The sequence below is a fragment of the Parus major genome, chromosome 1 (assembly GCF_001522545.3).
Source record: "Parus major isolate Abel chromosome 1, Parus_major1.1, whole genome shotgun sequence".
In the NCBI taxonomy this organism is placed as follows: Eukaryota; Metazoa; Chordata; class Aves; order Passeriformes; family Paridae; genus Parus; species Parus major.
In genome coordinates this window covers 72,764,799-72,782,382 of record NC_031768.1, presented here as the reverse complement: position 1 = coordinate 72,782,382, position 17,584 = coordinate 72,764,799, and the positions used below count along the sequence as shown (strand labels likewise).

At 39.0% G+C, this 17,584-nt stretch overlaps 1 protein-coding gene across 3 annotated transcripts in view; it reads left to right on the top strand.

Annotated features, from left to right (window-relative positions):
• Window positions 1-17,126, top strand: part of ELMOD1 (ELMO domain containing 1) — a 43,805-nt gene extending 26,679 nt beyond the window's left edge. For all 3 annotated transcript variants that reach the window (XM_015632939.3, XM_015632929.2, XM_015632948.3), the window contains exons 5-11: window positions 220-317; window positions 5,863-5,992; window positions 9,068-9,201; window positions 10,406-10,474; window positions 12,783-12,833; window positions 14,321-14,454; window positions 15,308-17,126. In XM_015632939.3, coding sequence (XP_015488425.1) covers window positions 220-317; window positions 5,863-5,992; window positions 9,068-9,201; window positions 10,406-10,474; window positions 12,783-12,833; window positions 14,321-14,454; window positions 15,308-15,480 — 789 coding nt within the window. In that variant the 3' untranslated portion in view covers window positions 15,481-17,126. The remainder of the gene's footprint in view (window positions 1-219; window positions 318-5,862; window positions 5,993-9,067; window positions 9,202-10,405; window positions 10,475-12,782; window positions 12,834-14,320; window positions 14,455-15,307) is intronic.
• Window positions 17,127-17,584: the final 458 nt, after the last annotated feature.

Below are 17,584 nucleotides of genomic sequence, written 5' to 3'. Positions count from 1 at the left end.
AATAAACTGACTACAAGGGCCAAGGGACTTGAGTTCTTACAGGGCAAGTGCTCTGAAATGAGTCAGTAAGGCTGAAGTTTGGAAAGATATGTACATGTGTTGAGTTGGGTCTTCTGGGCTCTTAATGCAGAAGCTTTGGGATATAAAATTTATCACTGTTAACTTCTGTTGAGTAATAGCTTCTATAGGAATTAATCTGTGTTTGAAACCTCTTTGTAGCGGCTGCAAACATCAGTAAATGTTCACCCTGATGCTATTGAAAAAACGATAGATGACATCATGGAGCTGAAAAGGATTAATCCAGATAGAAATCCACAGTAAGTTCACATTTTCCTTAAAGAACAAGTGGGAATTACTGATTTCCTCAGTTCCTGGGTCCATGGAGAACTGCTTCTCCATAGTTATTTTGGCTTATTTGAAGATTTTCTGTCTTTCAACACAAAATTCTAATTTTAACTTTGCTGTCAAAAAACTGATGTGAAAATGAGTAATCTTTTATGGTGATTTAACAGGCAAATCCTGAGTCTTTTATCTGTCTTAGTATATTGTCGATGCATGGATTTATGGGGGTCACTTTCCCGGGGATAAAATACCCCCAAACCAGGGGTTTGGCAGGGACAGGGATGGCTTTTTAGAAAGGCTGTATGTGGCCTTTTGAGTAGCGAAGAAATCATCCCAGATTACCTGATACAGACATATACTGGTTTGCATTTTAAAACTGCCTTTAATTATCCAAGCACAAGTTTTAATGATATAACTGATATTTATTATTGTAAGAAGAGATTGACAACCAAACATTAGATTTACAAATGTGTATTTCAAGAATAGGTGACGATAACACTTTTGTGGTTGCTGTATCTTTCAGTTCCTATTTTAAGGCACAAGATGTCTAGATCAGGAATAAGTAGGAAGAAAGTTGAGAGCTATATTATTCAGGTGATCAGTCCGAGGTTCACTCCTCTTCCCAAGCTTGAAGTGGGTACACTTAATTAAAAACGGGCATCCATAAATTGATAGCTGTTTTTCTTTAATTGGTCAGCAGCATCAACAGGCAAGGTAGTTCCAAGGTCTTGCAGCAACAACAAAACCCAAAAGCTAATTTGGAAAATTATAATTTTTTTTCTCATTTACAGGAATCTCCATCCCAGCCCACCCCTCAGTAAAAAGGCCAATAACTGGGTAGTCTTAAAATGAGGCTTCACTGATCATAAAGGAAATAGAATACACTGCATCTCTCTAACTTGAGAGACAAGTCTTGTGATTGTTTTGAATTGAAAAATTGGTGACCCAACTGTTAAAGAAAGGAAGAAAACAAGACAAACAAAATAAAGAGAACCCCTCATTCTTATAGCTGAGAAGCCCTGTGATTTTTTTTCTGGAAATGAGCACAGCGCTTTTTCAGGGGTGTCTCTTGACCCTGTCCACATGCTCTTCAAAGGGGGAGTGATGAAAGACCAACTGCTTCAAGTGAAAGTGAGGCCTTTCTGAGAGGCTGCCATCTGAGGAGGGCATCACAGCACTGGTACTCTCATGTTGCACAGGGTGCTGATTGCTGAAACTCAGGAAAAAAGCCCCCAGCAATGGCAAAATTAGTGAAGGTTACACATGGGGAAAAACTGCAAGATGTAAATGTGCACAGCTCAGAGCCTGGCCTGTGGACATCAGTAACTGCAATGTTTAGCAGTCAGGGTGATCCAAGTACTTTCCTTCTCAGTGTCGGACCCTTGGGTAACTGGATGGAATGATTTCAGAAAACAAGAAATTAATTATTCTTCTGTTTAATACCAGAGATCACCCTCTGATTCCCCTCATGGCATGCCTTTGGCCTCTGAGGAAATGTTGTCCTTCAGAAGAGAGAGAGAGCAGACGTGCAAATGACTTCCCCTGGCTTGCAATCAGGACCCTGAACATTTGGTTACATTTCTGGTGATCTGGTCTTTCTAGCACATGAAAAGACCCTACAAGAGAGCTGGAGAGCATGTAGTGACAGGACAAGAGGGGATGGATTCAAACTGAAAGAGAGGAGGTTTAGATTAGATGTTAGTTTACACTGAGGTATGTTAGGTGTATGTTTACAGTGAGGGTGGTGAGGCACTGGAACAGGTGGCCCAGAGAAGTTGTGGATGACCCATCCTTGGAAGTGTTCAGGGCCAGGTTAAGTGGGGCTCTGAACAACCTGATCAAGTGGAAGGTGTCCCTGTTCATGGCAGTAGGATTAGGACTAGAAAAACTTTAAGGTCCCTTCCAACACAAACCATTCTCTGATTCTATGATAATATTTTTTTTAAAACACCACACAAAGGGGGAAAAAAAGAGCCCAAACAACCCAAACAAAAAAATCACCTGAATTATCTTGTTTTGATCCAGTTGGTGTTCATATGCTTAGCACAGGACAAATGCTTAATTGTTTTCAGACTAGAACACTTGCATTCAATATTTTACTGCAGTTGAGTATCTCATCCCCTTTCACCATGACACTTCCCTCCCGTTTGGTAAAATATCTTCTTAAAACAGTGAGGAATGGGGGCCTGAATTGTACAAGATGATGTCACATACATAGATACATGGTCTGACACTAAATTTGTCCTTATATTAAATTAATCATATTTCTGCTGAACTTTAGACATCTGCACTGAAGTTTTACATGTAGCCATTTATTTTATACTGATATTTTCAGGAGAAATTTGAGCGAAAGCAGGTCAGCTCTTTCTTTAGACACAATTAAGGAAAAACCAATATCTTGCCTTCTCTTGAACATAAAAAACCTGTATCCAAACTGTCTTGTTTAGAAGCTCTGGCCTTGTGTTAAAAAGAAACTTGAAATGTGTTAAATAGAGACTTGAAATTTCCTGGGGTAAGGACAGGGGGACATGTGTCATACTATATGTGTTTCTGCAAATCTGTGTGCAGCCATTTTTGTTAATGTGGCATCTTTGCAGAGCTGAACGAGCATCCCAGGGGTGCTTGCACTGGCTGTTCTTGAGGGCTGTGGGCGGCTGTGATCTAAAGAGGAGAGGGCATCCCATGGTAATTTCCTTTTATCAAATTCCTCTCAGATAAGTGTGCGTATTTAGCAGTAGGAGCAAGGAGGTTGAATAACTTTGTGGTGACATGTGCAGCCTACGCTAACTATGGAAGCAGACATAGATCACAGAAAGGCTTGGGTTGGGAGGGAACTTAACAATCTAGTTCCCCTGCTCCAGTTTTGGACTTGCCTCCATCTGGTGGAGCACCTGGAGCTGACTACAGTGGGAGTCCAAGCCCAGGTACATTGCTCCCGTGCTCTCAGAACAGTCACAGCCAGCACCAGGGTGACAAGGAGGTGTGGAACATCAGCACCTCACCCTGTGCACCCAACATCCTGTGTTTGGCAAGAAAACAAAGCATTAATGAAGAGGAAGGGGGGGAATCTAATTTGACCCCGTCCCCTCATCCAAATACCATTGCATGGAGCTTTTGACTGCTTTTATATAAAGTGCAAAAATGGTTTACTTTGAATATGTTGTGCACCTTGGATCTTAAAAACATGTATTTTTTTAATATAAAATTGCTCTGCTTTGCCACAGCCTGTGTTCTGCTGCTCTAAACTATTCTGAGGCTATAAAGAAGTTAAAAACATTGTGGCTGTGATTTAGTGATACTCTACAGCAATTCACAGTCTGCCAGGCTTTTCAGCTTTCTTTGAAATGTAGCCTTTCTGTAAAATTGAAAGCTATAGCTAGTGAAGCGTGTTAAAAAAATATAAAAATAATAATAATAAAAAAACATCAAAGAATGGAGAATACTGTGGAAGTTTTTCTGTCTGAAAGGGTTATAGCCTCAAATGGGATAAAACTACAACTGACATCTCTGATTCTGTAGATTAACCATGGAATCATTTAGGTTAGAAAAGGTTGAAAATTTTGAAGTCCAGCAGTTAACCCAGCATTGTCAAATCTACCATTAATCCATTTCCCTAAGTGCCACATCTATATGTCTTTTAGATACCTCCAGGGATGGTGACACTACTACTTTCCTGCAGCCTATTTCAGGTCTTGACAAACTTTTGGTGAAGGAAATTCTCCCTAATATCCAATTTAAACTTTTTCCGGGGCAACTTGAGGCCATTTTCTCTCATCCTGTCACTTGTTCCCTGGGAGAAGAGGCTGACCCCACCTGGCTGCACCCTCCTTTCAGGCAGTTCCAGAGAGTGATGAGGTCCCCCCTGAGGCTCCTTTTCTCCAGGCTAAACACCCCCAGCTCCCTCAGCTGCTCCTCACAGCACTTGTGCCCCAGAGCCTTCCCCAGCTCCGCTGCCCTTCTCTGGACACGCTCCAGCCCCTCAATGTCTTTCTGACACTGAGGGGCCCAGTGCTTTGCCTTGCTGAATCTCATACAATTGTCCTTAGACCATGGATCCAGCCAGCCCAGATTCCTCTGCAGAGCCTTCCTGCCCTCCAGCAGATGAATACTCTCATTCAGCCTGGTATCAGCTGCAAACTGACTGAGGAGGCTCTTGGTCTCCTCATCTAGATCATCTATAAAGATATTAAACAGAACTGGTCCTGAACTGATGCCTGGGGAATGGCACTAGTGACCACAGTTACCCAGCTGGATGTAACTCCATTCCCTACCACTCTCTGGGTTTGTCCATCCAGACAGTTTTTTACCCAGTGAACAGTGCACCCATGTAAGCCATGAGTAGCCAGATTCTCTAGAATGCCGATGGAAACTGATGGAATGCTGATCAAAGGCTTTACTAAAGTTTGAGTAGAAAACATCTACATCCTTTTCCTCATCCTAGGCAGGTCACCTTGCCATAGAGGGGAGATCATTTTAGACAAGCAGGACCTGCCTCAAAAGATAAGCAGTGACAATCCTTCTGTTCAGAAAAATTAAGAGTACTACAGAATAAACAAAATGTTTCTGTGTATCAAACACACAGACAAGGAAACTGTGCAGCTTAATATCAGTGCAGCCTGTGTTCCATAGAGGAATAAGGGTGCACACTTAGCTTGCCCTCTGAATTCATACCAGGTGTTCAAATCATTTTAGACACTGTTAAATATTAAAGGGCTTATTCCTGTATATAAGCAAATATTTCTATGAGCATGGCAGTTGTATACTGCATGACTTGCATTTTGTATTATAAAATCTTAATGTAGAGCTATTGTTTGGTGCAGAGTTTTCTGGTGGTTTTTTTTTAAGTTTGGTTTAGGGTTTTTTGAGGGTAGTTATTTCATGTGTTTGGTTTGGGTTTTTTCATGATGCATCAGAAAATGTGAAAAGGAAATACAAAAATCTGAATTATAGTGAAAAGAGAACCATTATGATTATTCTTAACATGAGACAAAAGCCAAATCTGCCTGAAGGCAGATCTTTGAGTCTATATTACTTCAGGGTTTTGGCTTCTTTATGCTAGCTTTTGTGGCACAGAAGCAAAATGATTATTTTTAGCTTTTGCTGAGTTTTCTTCCCCCTCCCCTCAGCCTTTTTCAAGTTTACATCTCTGATCCCAGGGAATTGTTTGAGAAGCTGTCATTGGAACAAGGAGAAAGATTCAGTAATGTGCTTGTTATAGGCATTCAATGCTGCTGTGTATAGTTATAATGGGATTTCAACGTGAAAAATCACTGTTCACGGTTTTTAAAAAATCCCAAATATTATGATCTAAGGAAGGCACTAAACGAGATTATGCCTTTCACAATGCCTTGTTTAATGTAATATTGATCTCTTGGAAATGATCCTGTTGCAACTGAAGTGTTAGACTATCAATTAATGGATGTAACGCTAGTCGTGTGTATTAGTTGTGTGTGTACATGGTAGTGCTGTTTCATGGAGATAGATGATTGAGCTGGAGTATTTTACTCCCCCCACCCTCAGGTTGGGAGTCTCTCTTCAGGCATGCCTGCTGCAGATTGTGGGGTACAGGAATCTCATTGCAGAGGTCGAGAAGCTGCGCCGAGAGCCGTACGATTCAGAGAATCCGCAACACGAGGAAATGCTGCTGAAGGTAGGCACTGAAGAGGTACTTAGAGGGCATCCTTTATTCATGTCAGCTCCCAAGCCTGCTTCATAAACCTCTTTGAAACATCACCTTCCTCCATCGTGTACCTCTTTTAAGATAAGACTACACAGCATTATTATCTGGTCTGGGTGTAACACCTGCCAAGCAAGCAGCTCACTCCCTGGTTGATAAATACATTTCCCTTGGCTGGACTATATCTAGGCACTGGATAACGCAGGTCTTAGAGCACAGAACTGTTATCTGCAGTGAGCTCTGGAAAAGTAACTTTATGTCCTACTTCAGTGCACCTTTCTCCAACACAAGAAGAGTATTTTTCTCTATTAACCAAATTTATTTCTACAATTTCTTATATTTTTGAGGGCAATGTCTATGTATACCAATACAAAATATGTATTTTTTATTGTGTGGAATGGAAGAGTGGGAGCTGATGACTTCATAGTTACTGAATATATTTTCAAGTGAAAACGAAATGAAACTATTCTTTAGATAATACATGCAGAGTCATGAAAACTGTACCAGTTGGGTTTTACTTCCTTCAGTCTTTCATGAAAGCCTTGCACTGGAGCAGATAATAAAAGCATTTTTTCTATCTTGAAGCCATAAGCAGAGGAAGAGCTAGAGAATTCTTATGTTAGAAAGAAATTGAGGAAAGAATAAAGGTTCTGGAAAACAGTCTAATAGCAAGCCCTGGCCCTGATCCTGGTTTTAACCATAGGTATTGCAAGATGCTTCAGAGAATGCCAATAAACATAGAGTGTTAAAATAAGTAATAGTGAGTTTATTGGCTAAAAGCAAAATGCCTTCTTAGAGAATTTTTCTATAAAAACATACTATCTGTTTGGTTGTGGGGGTTTTTCTTTTTTCAATTTAAGACAAAAATACAGAAAACTTTAACAGATGATGATGATGTAGCTCGCAGTGCAAGGCTTTACACAATTTACAGTGAGAGCTTCTGGAAATTTTACCATAGTTACTTGGTCTTACAAAAATCCCGGTAGGCCTATTATACAAGCACTGTCAGATGCAAGTAACTACTTCTAAAAATGCTTCAGATGGTCTGGGCCCCTGTTGGTGTCTGGAAAGCTGCCTTTAAGGTTTGCCCGCTGCTGCGAGGTGGAAGTCTCACCAAGGAATGGTCCAAATCCAGAGGTGCCCTGAAGGAATGTTCTAACCAGCAGGTAGACTTGGGCAGATGGACTCCTCCTGTTCAAATCTTGTCCCTGTGCAGCCAAATGCACAAATTTATAGGAGTAGAGTGAGTTTTAACTAAAGGAACACAGATTTACCCATTGAGGAAGCCTGTGTCTTGCAAGTGAGAAATCCAGGTGGCAGCCAACTGTGTTGGTCCCTGAAAATCCAGGGACCTCATTGCAAATTACAGAGAGCCTTTGACTCCAGGAAAGTGTCCCTAAATACCCTGGGCATCTACATTGCCCAGAGAGCAAGTAGGGTCTGGGGATGGGATCATAGGTGAGAAGGATCAAGGAGCTGGCTGTAGTCTCTCCCCGCCATCCAGCCTGTGAGGGCAAGGTCCTGAAAATCATGTCAGCAATGATTTGTAGTCATGTAAGTGCTTTAAAAACATAATTGCATGAGCATAAATGCAGAATGGAAACTGATAATTTGTCTGAGGAGAGATTAAACAGTGCAGTTTATGCAACATTATCCAAACTCATAATGTTGAAAAAAGTATCAGGTTCACCTAAGTATTAGCAGTTGTTTACAGCAGATGTTCTACTTTTGCAAATGTTAAATGGAAATATGTCCAAGGCTTTAATTCATTTTCCAGTCCTTACTGTGGAAGAATAGGCTGGTTGGTTTTCATTCCTTCTAGATACTCTGCTAAGTGATCTCTGCAATGGGTAATTCGGATTCCTAATGGCTATCATTTATTCATGTTTACCAGGAGAGCACTTTATGAACGAAAGATCAACTTAATGTGATTGGACTAATGATTAATACTGTATTTACTGTTGATGGATGAACATTGGTTTAAACAATGATGCTTTATGCAGTCATTATAAATTCAAATCATTAAAGTTTTAACCTTCCCAGGGCACTTAATTTTAAATGCAGTTAGAATTGCTAAAATTAAAGCAATTTCTGTTTTTATTTGGGAAGTGTGACATGCTGTATGCATGCATACAGCTCTTTCCCTTTAGTAGACTTTGTCTAAGTTATTTCCTTGAGGGTGTAATCACCAACTCATGGTTGGTGATTAACACACTTCCTTAATTCTAAATTCTGATTTCTTAATACACTTCAGAAAAGGCGGGTTTGTGATGTGGCACACAAGGTGTGCATAAAGGTATGTATTTGTCATGTCAATTTAGGCTGCTTTTAGGTGCATAGCATTATGATATTTAGGCACTAAAGTTGCTGGACCAGTGCAGTTAAATGGATTTATTCCAGCTGATGATCTGGCTTGTTAAATCACTTTGGACATTTCTTTATGTGAGATAAATGAATGATTCTTCCCTTAGTTAAATATGATGGTGCACATGCTGTCCTTGTATGGATTTTTTTTTTCTTTTTTTTTAATGTTCTCCAATTTGCTTTTCAACACTATGGTAGCCAAGTTAGCTTTCTTGATTTATAACCTTTCCAGAGACTTGCAAAAGATGCCAGAGAAAAGATTGTTGCAGAGCCTCAGGGACTCAAAGCTGCTCTGCTGCTCAGTCAGTGATTTACAACCAAATTCCAGCCCATTCCTGTCTCTGTGCTTATGGAGGCAGACACCACCTCGACGCACAAAGCATGAGCGAAACAAGTCTTTGTGTGATATGTTAGAGCAGCTGTGATAAGGTCAGAAGGGTCTTTTAGGACTGAAATGTCTGCAGTACTGCAGAGCGGTTTGGGATTTGCCCCCACAGACACACATCCAGAGGAACTTCATTTGCTTTTGTGTTTGGGTTACTGGGATAGCAATGCAGTGATGTTACTGCAGTCATCTGTTCAGTGATCAGAACTTAGCTTGGTTTAAAAAGAGAAAAAAAAAATCCAACAAAAAAAGCTGTACTGTGTGGAAACTCCATTATGTTTTACCTGTAATCTTCCTAGTTGTGGAAATGCTTGAAGCCGAATTCGCCACTGAAAGCTCGGATTTCGAAGCAATGGTGTGAAATTGGTTTCCAAGGTGACGATCCTAAAACAGACTTTAGAGGAATGGGTCTCCTGGGCTTATATAACTTGGTGTAAGTATGTCCCTCTACAGATAGATTTATGTGTCTGAAGTAATGAAATGCAGCATTACTTGCAGATTTTAGCAAATCTGTGGGAATAATTTATAAAAGTTCTAGGGACTTCATATTAAGCAAATGAAATCATTTATTTGCTAGCCTAATTTTTGGAGTGTTTCTCTTCTCAAAGGAGTTTTCTTTCTTTCAGTATTCCTAATTCAACCTTGTAATACCACCTGCTAAGCCCTTTTTTAGTTTCTCTGTGGCACAGTAAATTATCACTCTCTTTCCTCCAGAAAGAAAATGTAAAGTATATTTTCACCAGTCTCTAGATCTTCTTAAACAAAATGCCCTGGAAGTATGTAGGTGGGAAGGTTATGTTACTGCTCAGCTGCTTTCTTTGGGAATTTCATGCTGAATTCTTAAGCAAAACACTTGATATATAGTTGCCAATGGCAGACTTAGGTAGACTGACTACTACTTCAATTTCTGTCAAACTCAAAATTAAGCAGTGAGTTCACACCACTTTTTCCTTCCAATTCATGCACACCAGGTGTTAATGCCATAGTTGTACTTTTTAATTTGGGAATTGACTGATGCCTGTTATTTTCTCCAGCTCTTGTATTTTCTGCATGCAGTTACATAACTTAGAAACATTTGGTAAAATAACTTCTCCTTATGAGGAAAAAAATAAGTATTTTCTGCTTTTACGGATTGAAGGACATAAATCATCCTCTGTCCTTCTGTTGTTCCCTAGTAAATCTCAGTCGAGGATCTGGACTCTTGGCTCTGGCTTTGAACTTCCATTTGAAATTAATCCCTACCATGTATTTAATTTCTTAGTCTTCTGTGCTGACTCTTATCTTGCTTAATGAATCTGCCAGATCAAGAAGCCTGAACTGCTTTCTCTTCAGCTCAGCACCCGACATGCTCTAGTCATAAACAACTGATTTTCTGTAGGGTGGGCAGAAAGGAGACTTTGGTAATGCACATTCACTAAACTCATATGGGAGTGCACTTGTAGTTGGGGGCTGCTTTAATCTTTCAGTCTGGGGGTCTGAGTGGCAGTTTAATGAGTTTAACACGTCAGATGCTACTCATACTGTGTAACACATGCCCTGACCTTTAAAAAGGTGTGTATATACAGCTTAGTATGACTTCAAATGCTTTCTTTGTTGTTTCTTTTTTGACAATTCATCCTAAGCATGTATGTCCGCAGGTATTTTGCTGAATGGGACACTGAGATAGCTCAGCAAGTTCTCACTGATTCTCTTCACCCTAAATACAGGTAATGCTTGAGACCAGAAACAGTAACTTGAGAAGGCACTCTGCTGGCTCTCTTTGATGAAGAGGGCTGGGGTTTTTCACTTTGTTGGGCATATCCTTGGGTTTTGCCACATGCTGTCTGTTTTAAAATACTGATCCTGAAAGTTAATCAGGTTCAAGAGGCAAATTTGTATTCTGAATCCTGGAAATAGTTAAATTTAGTGTTAAATGTTTTCACTTCTGATTTCAAGTGATTTTTGTATTTTTATTTACCTTTCTTTTAATTTGTTTTGTGTTTTTTCATAATAAAGGGAAGTCACTAAGAAGGAACTAAGGTATATTTTTTATTTTTTCTAAGTTTTCTAAGACACTACAATCACTCTACAATTTGGTGTGTTATAAACTTAAAGCCTTTGTTGCAACCCCAAGAGATCCATATTCTTTTCTTTAGAGTTGACCCAAACTCAGGGGTGGAACACTAGGTATATATGAATGAACATGCTTACATATCAAAAATGAAATCCACCTTGCTTGATGTGGTTAAAGTGACTGACAATCATAAGTAGTGTAGGCCAAATATTTGTTAGCAGAGCTGAAAAGCCCCTTTCTTTATAGTCACATACTCTGTCTACCTTGACTAATGATGGTTCCAATCTGGTTACTCCATTGTCCTGACTGCTGAGAGATCAGGTCCCTTCAAGTGTCACAAACTGTGTTGTAGGTAATTTGTCAATAAGAGACTCCATAATTATTGGGGGGTAGAGGCCTCCTAGCCAGTTACATAGAAATCAGTTGCCTTAAAAGATATTTTTCTTCTGCCAGCAATGTTAAGTACCCATAAAGCTGTTTCACATCTAAATCCTGAAGCTTTTGATCTCAGGGGTTTTTTTTGGGTTTTTTTTTGGTTGTTGAGTTCCTAATGGTAATTGTGTGACAAAAAGCTCTTGGAATATGTTAGTATTCTTCATTTGCATGCTTGATTACCAAGTGTTGGAGTGCTGTGTGAGCATGTGCAATTTCCATGCCTTTGCAGAGCATTCAGTAGAAGACAGATGCTGCAGGTGGTGCCCATGGTGATCTTCCTGATGCAGTTGCTTAGCAGCTGTGCTGTTTTCTGACAGGATCATGATCAATGGATTTTCTGTCTCAGTTGAACTGTTTCACTTTCCCACATCCTATGTGTGCCACTTTTATTATTCAGTCTTTACCTGGGTTATTCTAACTGGTGTTATGCTGCAGCCTTCAAAGATTGTTCAGATTTTAGAGGATGAGCAAAGAATGATGTATTCCTGTATGCAAAGCTATTTAGGAGCAGATGTTTTGTCCTCATGCATGCCACTCAGTAACCCTCAGGTCACAATGCGTATGACTCTGTTAGAATCTTAAGTACTTAATGGCAACAATTTTTATATACTGTATTTACATGAAGCTCAGGGAATTGTTTTTAATGTCATATATACTTATTGAAGTTCAAGGGTAGTCTAAGAACAATGTTTTCACATGTAGCTGTCTATAATTTGGGACCTAAAGCTTGCAAACTGATTTGCCTTACTAAGACAAAACTCCCACAGCCAAGTCAAGGTTGTAGGCCCCTGTTTTATCTGGTTATAAATGCAGGCAATGATTTCTGCTAAACTTGCTCATTTCAGTAGACTCAAACCTGGTTAGTGGGATGACTGGTTGGATCACACAGCTCTTTTAAATCATTGAAGAGCTGAAACTTAGTTTAAAATCAATCTGTTCCCTAACTAATTTTATTTTAAGGGAGGCGTCTTCTGTGTCCTTGAAAAGCACTGCATTATTGTGCCAAATAATAGGAAACACTGTTCCTTATCTTCGGCTGTTGAGTCATTTCTAATTTGGCTGGCCATAAAAACTTCCTGTCAGAGTATTTTCATGTTTGCTGCCTCAGGTGAATCATGCCTCCAGTGCTGAGTATCACATACATCTCTGAAAACAGAAAGAAGAAGCTAAAACCATTTTTGATTAGTTAAATATAATTCCATGTTCTTGTACAGCTCAAGCTTAACTGAAGTGGATTGCCTTTGTGGGCAATTTGGAAAACAACGGGCTTTTGCTGAGAGCATTGACATAGGTGCATTTTGTAGTGGTGAGATGAGTTTGTTGGCAATGCTCTAAACCAGTTACCCATTGCAAGTCTGTTTATATCAATCCAATCATTCACAAGCAGTGTTAAATGGGATTAGCCTTGTAAAAGAAGGTAAAATAACCATTTTCAGTCCATGTTATAACATCAGAGAGGTTGAAAGAAAATAATCTGTTAGTTATGCTTGGCAATAACTGTATTTTAATTATTTTCTCCTCCTCAGTCAACTGAGCAAAGCTGAATGGGAGAAGAAAAAGTTTGATAAGGCAATTGGGTAAGTTTAAAGACCTTTTTAAATGTGCTACAAACACAGCAGGTAACAATGATGCTGTGTATTTGGGGGAGAAAAGGTGTTTCCTAGGTACTTTTTTAAGGAAACTTCTGTGAGCATATGTACATCTGCTGTCTTGACCATACCTTGGTTTTGATCAAAGATGACAGGAGAAACAGTTCAAGTTAGATTGAGAAAAAAAAAATAAAATTTTGAAGCAAGGAGAAACTTTCTCTGTGTGCTATATATGGTATGGTGATTAATATCTGTTTAATTCTTTTTAGCACATGACATGATCAAGTTTCATCAAAGCCAGGTTCAGAACTGCATTTAGGAAAACATAACAGCAAAGAAATAGTACTGAGGGTTTTTTCTTCTTTTACAGTGGGTTTAGTATAACTGCATTATTCATGAGTATGGAACAGGATGTTCCTTCTGAATGTATCTAAAAATCTGTAATACAAGATTTTACTGCCCATATTTAATTTTTCTGTGAAACTTGCCATTAGGCATTAGGCCTCATGCTGAAGTTTACTTCTGGACTTCTGGTTTGGTTTTTTTCCTCCTGAAACGTAAAAGAAAGGTTAAAGGAAAAGAAAATATTTCAGTTTGCTTGATAGAGGTAGTTGAAAAAATACCCAGGATAGTCTAGAGAAGACAGCTGTCTTTAGCTGAGAAAAAAATCCAATCACTGAATATCCAAACATGTTTGCTTTTATCACCATGTGAATCTTTATGTGCTTTCTTGGGAAATAGTCACTGTTGGAAGCATCAAGTTCTTTATGCACCAGCCTCACAATTAACTTCCAGTTTCTGAGTTTTGTTGTGTTTAAATATACTTCACCTGTAGATATCTCTTAGCAGGACAGAGTTTGCTTAATGAGCCTCATTTTCTTGTTTCTGTTTCCAGCATGCTCTGATTTAGGCTTTTGCCCATTTTCTGGACTTTGTCTCTAGTTGTCTTTTAGGAAGAAATTAGTGGTGACTTGACTAGAACTTTTTCACAAGCTTTTTAGCCATATTAATGTCTTTATAGGACAGGTTGTTGAAACCTGATGTTCCTAACTATGGGTAATGAGTTCCAGTGGGAACTCAGGCAGTTAAAAATAAATGATGGGTCACCCTGCAGCCGTAGCCACCATGTGGAGTCCTTGCCCTGTTTCAGAGGTGAATGCAGGAGCATGGGGACGTCTGTGCTTGTTCTCATTTTGTAGGAATTAATCAGTACTGTTCCACTGAAAAGGCTGGCACAGTGATGAAACTCCTGGTTTTACAGTGACCATGTATTTCCCAAGGGAAATGCTGTACAAACCATACAGGATAAATGTTTTTCTTGCTTTCCACCCCACACACACCTTGGAAACTCAGAAAGGAGAGAATTAATACATCCCAGTAGCACACAAAATCTGCAATGTCAGGGTCATCAGTATTTGATAACATGTGCTGAAAGAAGATGAACTCTCAAAAAAAGTTGCTGCTTTTCCTTACAGCTACTCTTTTGCTATCGTGGGCATTAACATAACAGACCTTGCATACAACTTGCTGGTGAGTGGGGCTCTGAAGACCCATTTCTACAATGTTGCTCCTGAAGCACCAACGCTCACTCACTTTCAGCAGACCTTCTGTAAGTACTGGGTGAGAGCACGAGACAAGGGGTGGAAATGCATAATTGGTACTCTGCTAACACTTCTTGTACTGCCCATAGTTTAAAAAAAAGAAATAAACTCTGCTGACACAGCACAGAGACTGTAATGCTAGTCTTGCTCTCCTGTTTTTAGGATGCTTGGATTCATCTCTTAGCTGTCACAGAGGCCACTAACAAACCAAGGTGTAAAACAAACAAGTATAAACAAAAAAATGCACTAAGTTCCTTAAGAAGTGACCTTCCTGTTTTTTAAATAATGAGAAGAAAGCAAATGTGACTTAAGGAGTGTCTGAATATTGCTTCCCCTTAAATGCAGCTGTCAGATGATACTTGCATCTACATTCTAGTGTTACTGCCCACTCTTCAGCAGAGTTGCAGCTCCACCACCAAAATAGTGCTTTGACAGCTCTTTCCCCTGCATTTAAGCATCCCTTCTACAGCAGAGGCCTGCTGATCATCTTTGCTTAGTGGGAGTAACACTTCTAATATTTTTCAGTGCGTAGTCAAAGAACTGATAATGAGCACCTGCATCATCTTTCCCTGTTTTTATACTCCCTGGTTTTGTTTCAGTTTGTGGATCCATATGTCAAGAGGACTAGTGACTTTTTGTGTTTATAGTGAGTAATTCTGCCAGTGTGTGTAATATCCATCCAATTTTGGCATTGTCCAGAATAGGTTTAGTCTTGTTCCTGCCCAGTGTCATGAGGTGTCAGATCCCAGGGACCAGGATTCTCTGTGCAGATAATAATTATTAATTCCAGGCTACTTTCTAATTTTGTATGTCATCTTTACATTCTGTATTTATCTCTTCTTCCTTCTTATTATTTTGTAGGCTACTTAATGCATGAATTCCACAAATTCTGGATTGATGAGGATCCGCTGGACATAATGGAATTCAATCGCGTCAGAGAGAAATTTTACAAGCGCATCTTGAGACAGCTCCAGAACCCAGAGATGGCTCTGTGTCCTCATTTTGCTGCAACAGAAAGTTTAATCAATATGTAGTTGCTCAGTTGATTTTATTTGGAAGCACTGTCTCACTCTTGATTTAGATCACTGTTAGACCATCACTAGCATACTGAATGACCATGGCAATCCGTGTGCATGTTTTTGGCGCAGTGTTCATCTATTTTTGTCACATGATCCCCTTCTGCTTCTCTTGTTGGGGATTTTTCATTTTAAATGGGTGCTCATATTGCCTCATTATGCAGTGTTACCTTCTGAATTGATGTCCAGATATCAGAGTTTTTCTATTTTTTTAGACTTTCCTCATAATTCAGCATTGACAATTGAATTGTATTTCTCTAGCGGTGTTTTTGTATATGTGGAATAAGTAGCTGGATCTTGTATTGTGAAAGCTTTTTAACTTCTTGGTATGTTTTAAGATAACTACTGGCATTTCAAGCAAAATATATGTTTGGACCTCATCTAGAAGATAATGTAATTTAATCTAATGCAGACAAACACATTAAAGTCCAATTTTCTCCATGCAACCATTATATGCTTAATGCAAAATTAATGAGGCTTATGAGATACAAGTTTCAGTGAGAAGAGTTTATGCAGAATTGCAATCAAATGCATGAATACCAAACGGTCTGGTGATGCTGACACAGTGAACTGTGAACACATTCACAGCTAACAGATACTGGCAGGGGCCAAAAATTATAACATCGGGCTGTTGTCACCAACACCACCATGCTAAAGTATGGTCTAGATTCCTGCACATTTCTTTGGATATACAGAGGTTAGTGTTTTGTGTCATGTTGGAAGGCAACATGATTTGGTCACGTGGTGCTTGGTGAATTCAGGGGAGGAACAAAAATATGTATCTTTTCTTTGAACTACTGAAAATGTTGCTTTGGTTGTTAATTCAGTTCCTAAGAGCTGGGAGAAATAAATTATTAGAAAGTTTAGAACAAAACTGCTTATGTTTCCCAGACTACTTACAAAAAAAAAATTAAAAATGGCAAACTGCCTTTTTTCTAAAACCATAAATGAATAGAAGTGTTTGACACTAAGATTGTGTAGTATACTGAACAGCATCTACCATGGCATTTCATACCCATGGTATTTTTTACCTTCTAAGCAATCAATTTTAGTATTATATGTTTGTGTAAATCACTTGCATATGGAGATTAAATTGAGTAGTGTCCAACTACTTGTGAATTATATGAATAAATTATACATCATTCTAAACTGAAGCACTGTGGGTTTTATTGTTGAGATATGCAGTAATACAGAGGAAAAATGTTTTAATTAATGGATCAGGTAAAATGGGTTGTAGCAGCTCTGTGGTATTCCCGAGGCTGAAGTGTAATTGCAGCTTTTTCAGATAAGGTGCTTTACATCATTTTAGTTGCTGCTTGGGCCATCACTTTATTTAACAAAAATAAAAATAAAGCAATGGGAGTACTTCAACTTCCTAAGAAACCCCTTAGATTTAAGCCATCTCATTTCTTTGCTAAAATGTAAGCTGGGGGTCAGGACTTCTCTACACGGCTGGAAAGTTGCACTCATGGAGTTAATCAGCAGAATTTTATGGGTGTTGCAATAATTAGTCTTTTCCAATGAATTTGGAAGTACAGAAATATTAACACTTGGATATTTTGCATGAGAATACAAGGAATAAAAACTGTGCATGTTTAACTTAATACCATTGATTTTGGAAAGTGGTTATTTTTAGCCATTAGGTCTCAAGGACTTTTTGTGTGACTCTTGAAATAGATCTCTAGTAACAGTTTTTATTGTTTCACATTTTAGTCTCTCTCTTTCTTTCTTTGTCCCACTCTGACTTAAATATCTTCTTCAATTTATTAGGTTACACTGGTTTATTTTTAATACTCTGCAATGGATTTCATGGAGTTGTGGGGGCGGGAGGGAAGGTTCCTGCTACCTTCTTACTGCTCTGATCCTCTCAGTTATGCCTTGTCTCAAGGTGTCAACTTCAAACAAAATCAGATGTCATCTGGCTCTGTGTCAGATTGTATCACTATAATCTAACTGGTTTGGGTGATTACTTTTCCTATCTTGCAGGAAGATAGATTTAATGAAGCTAAGTGTGAAATCCCTTCTCCTGTGGAGCGCTTGTATGCTGGTGCCATCAAACCTT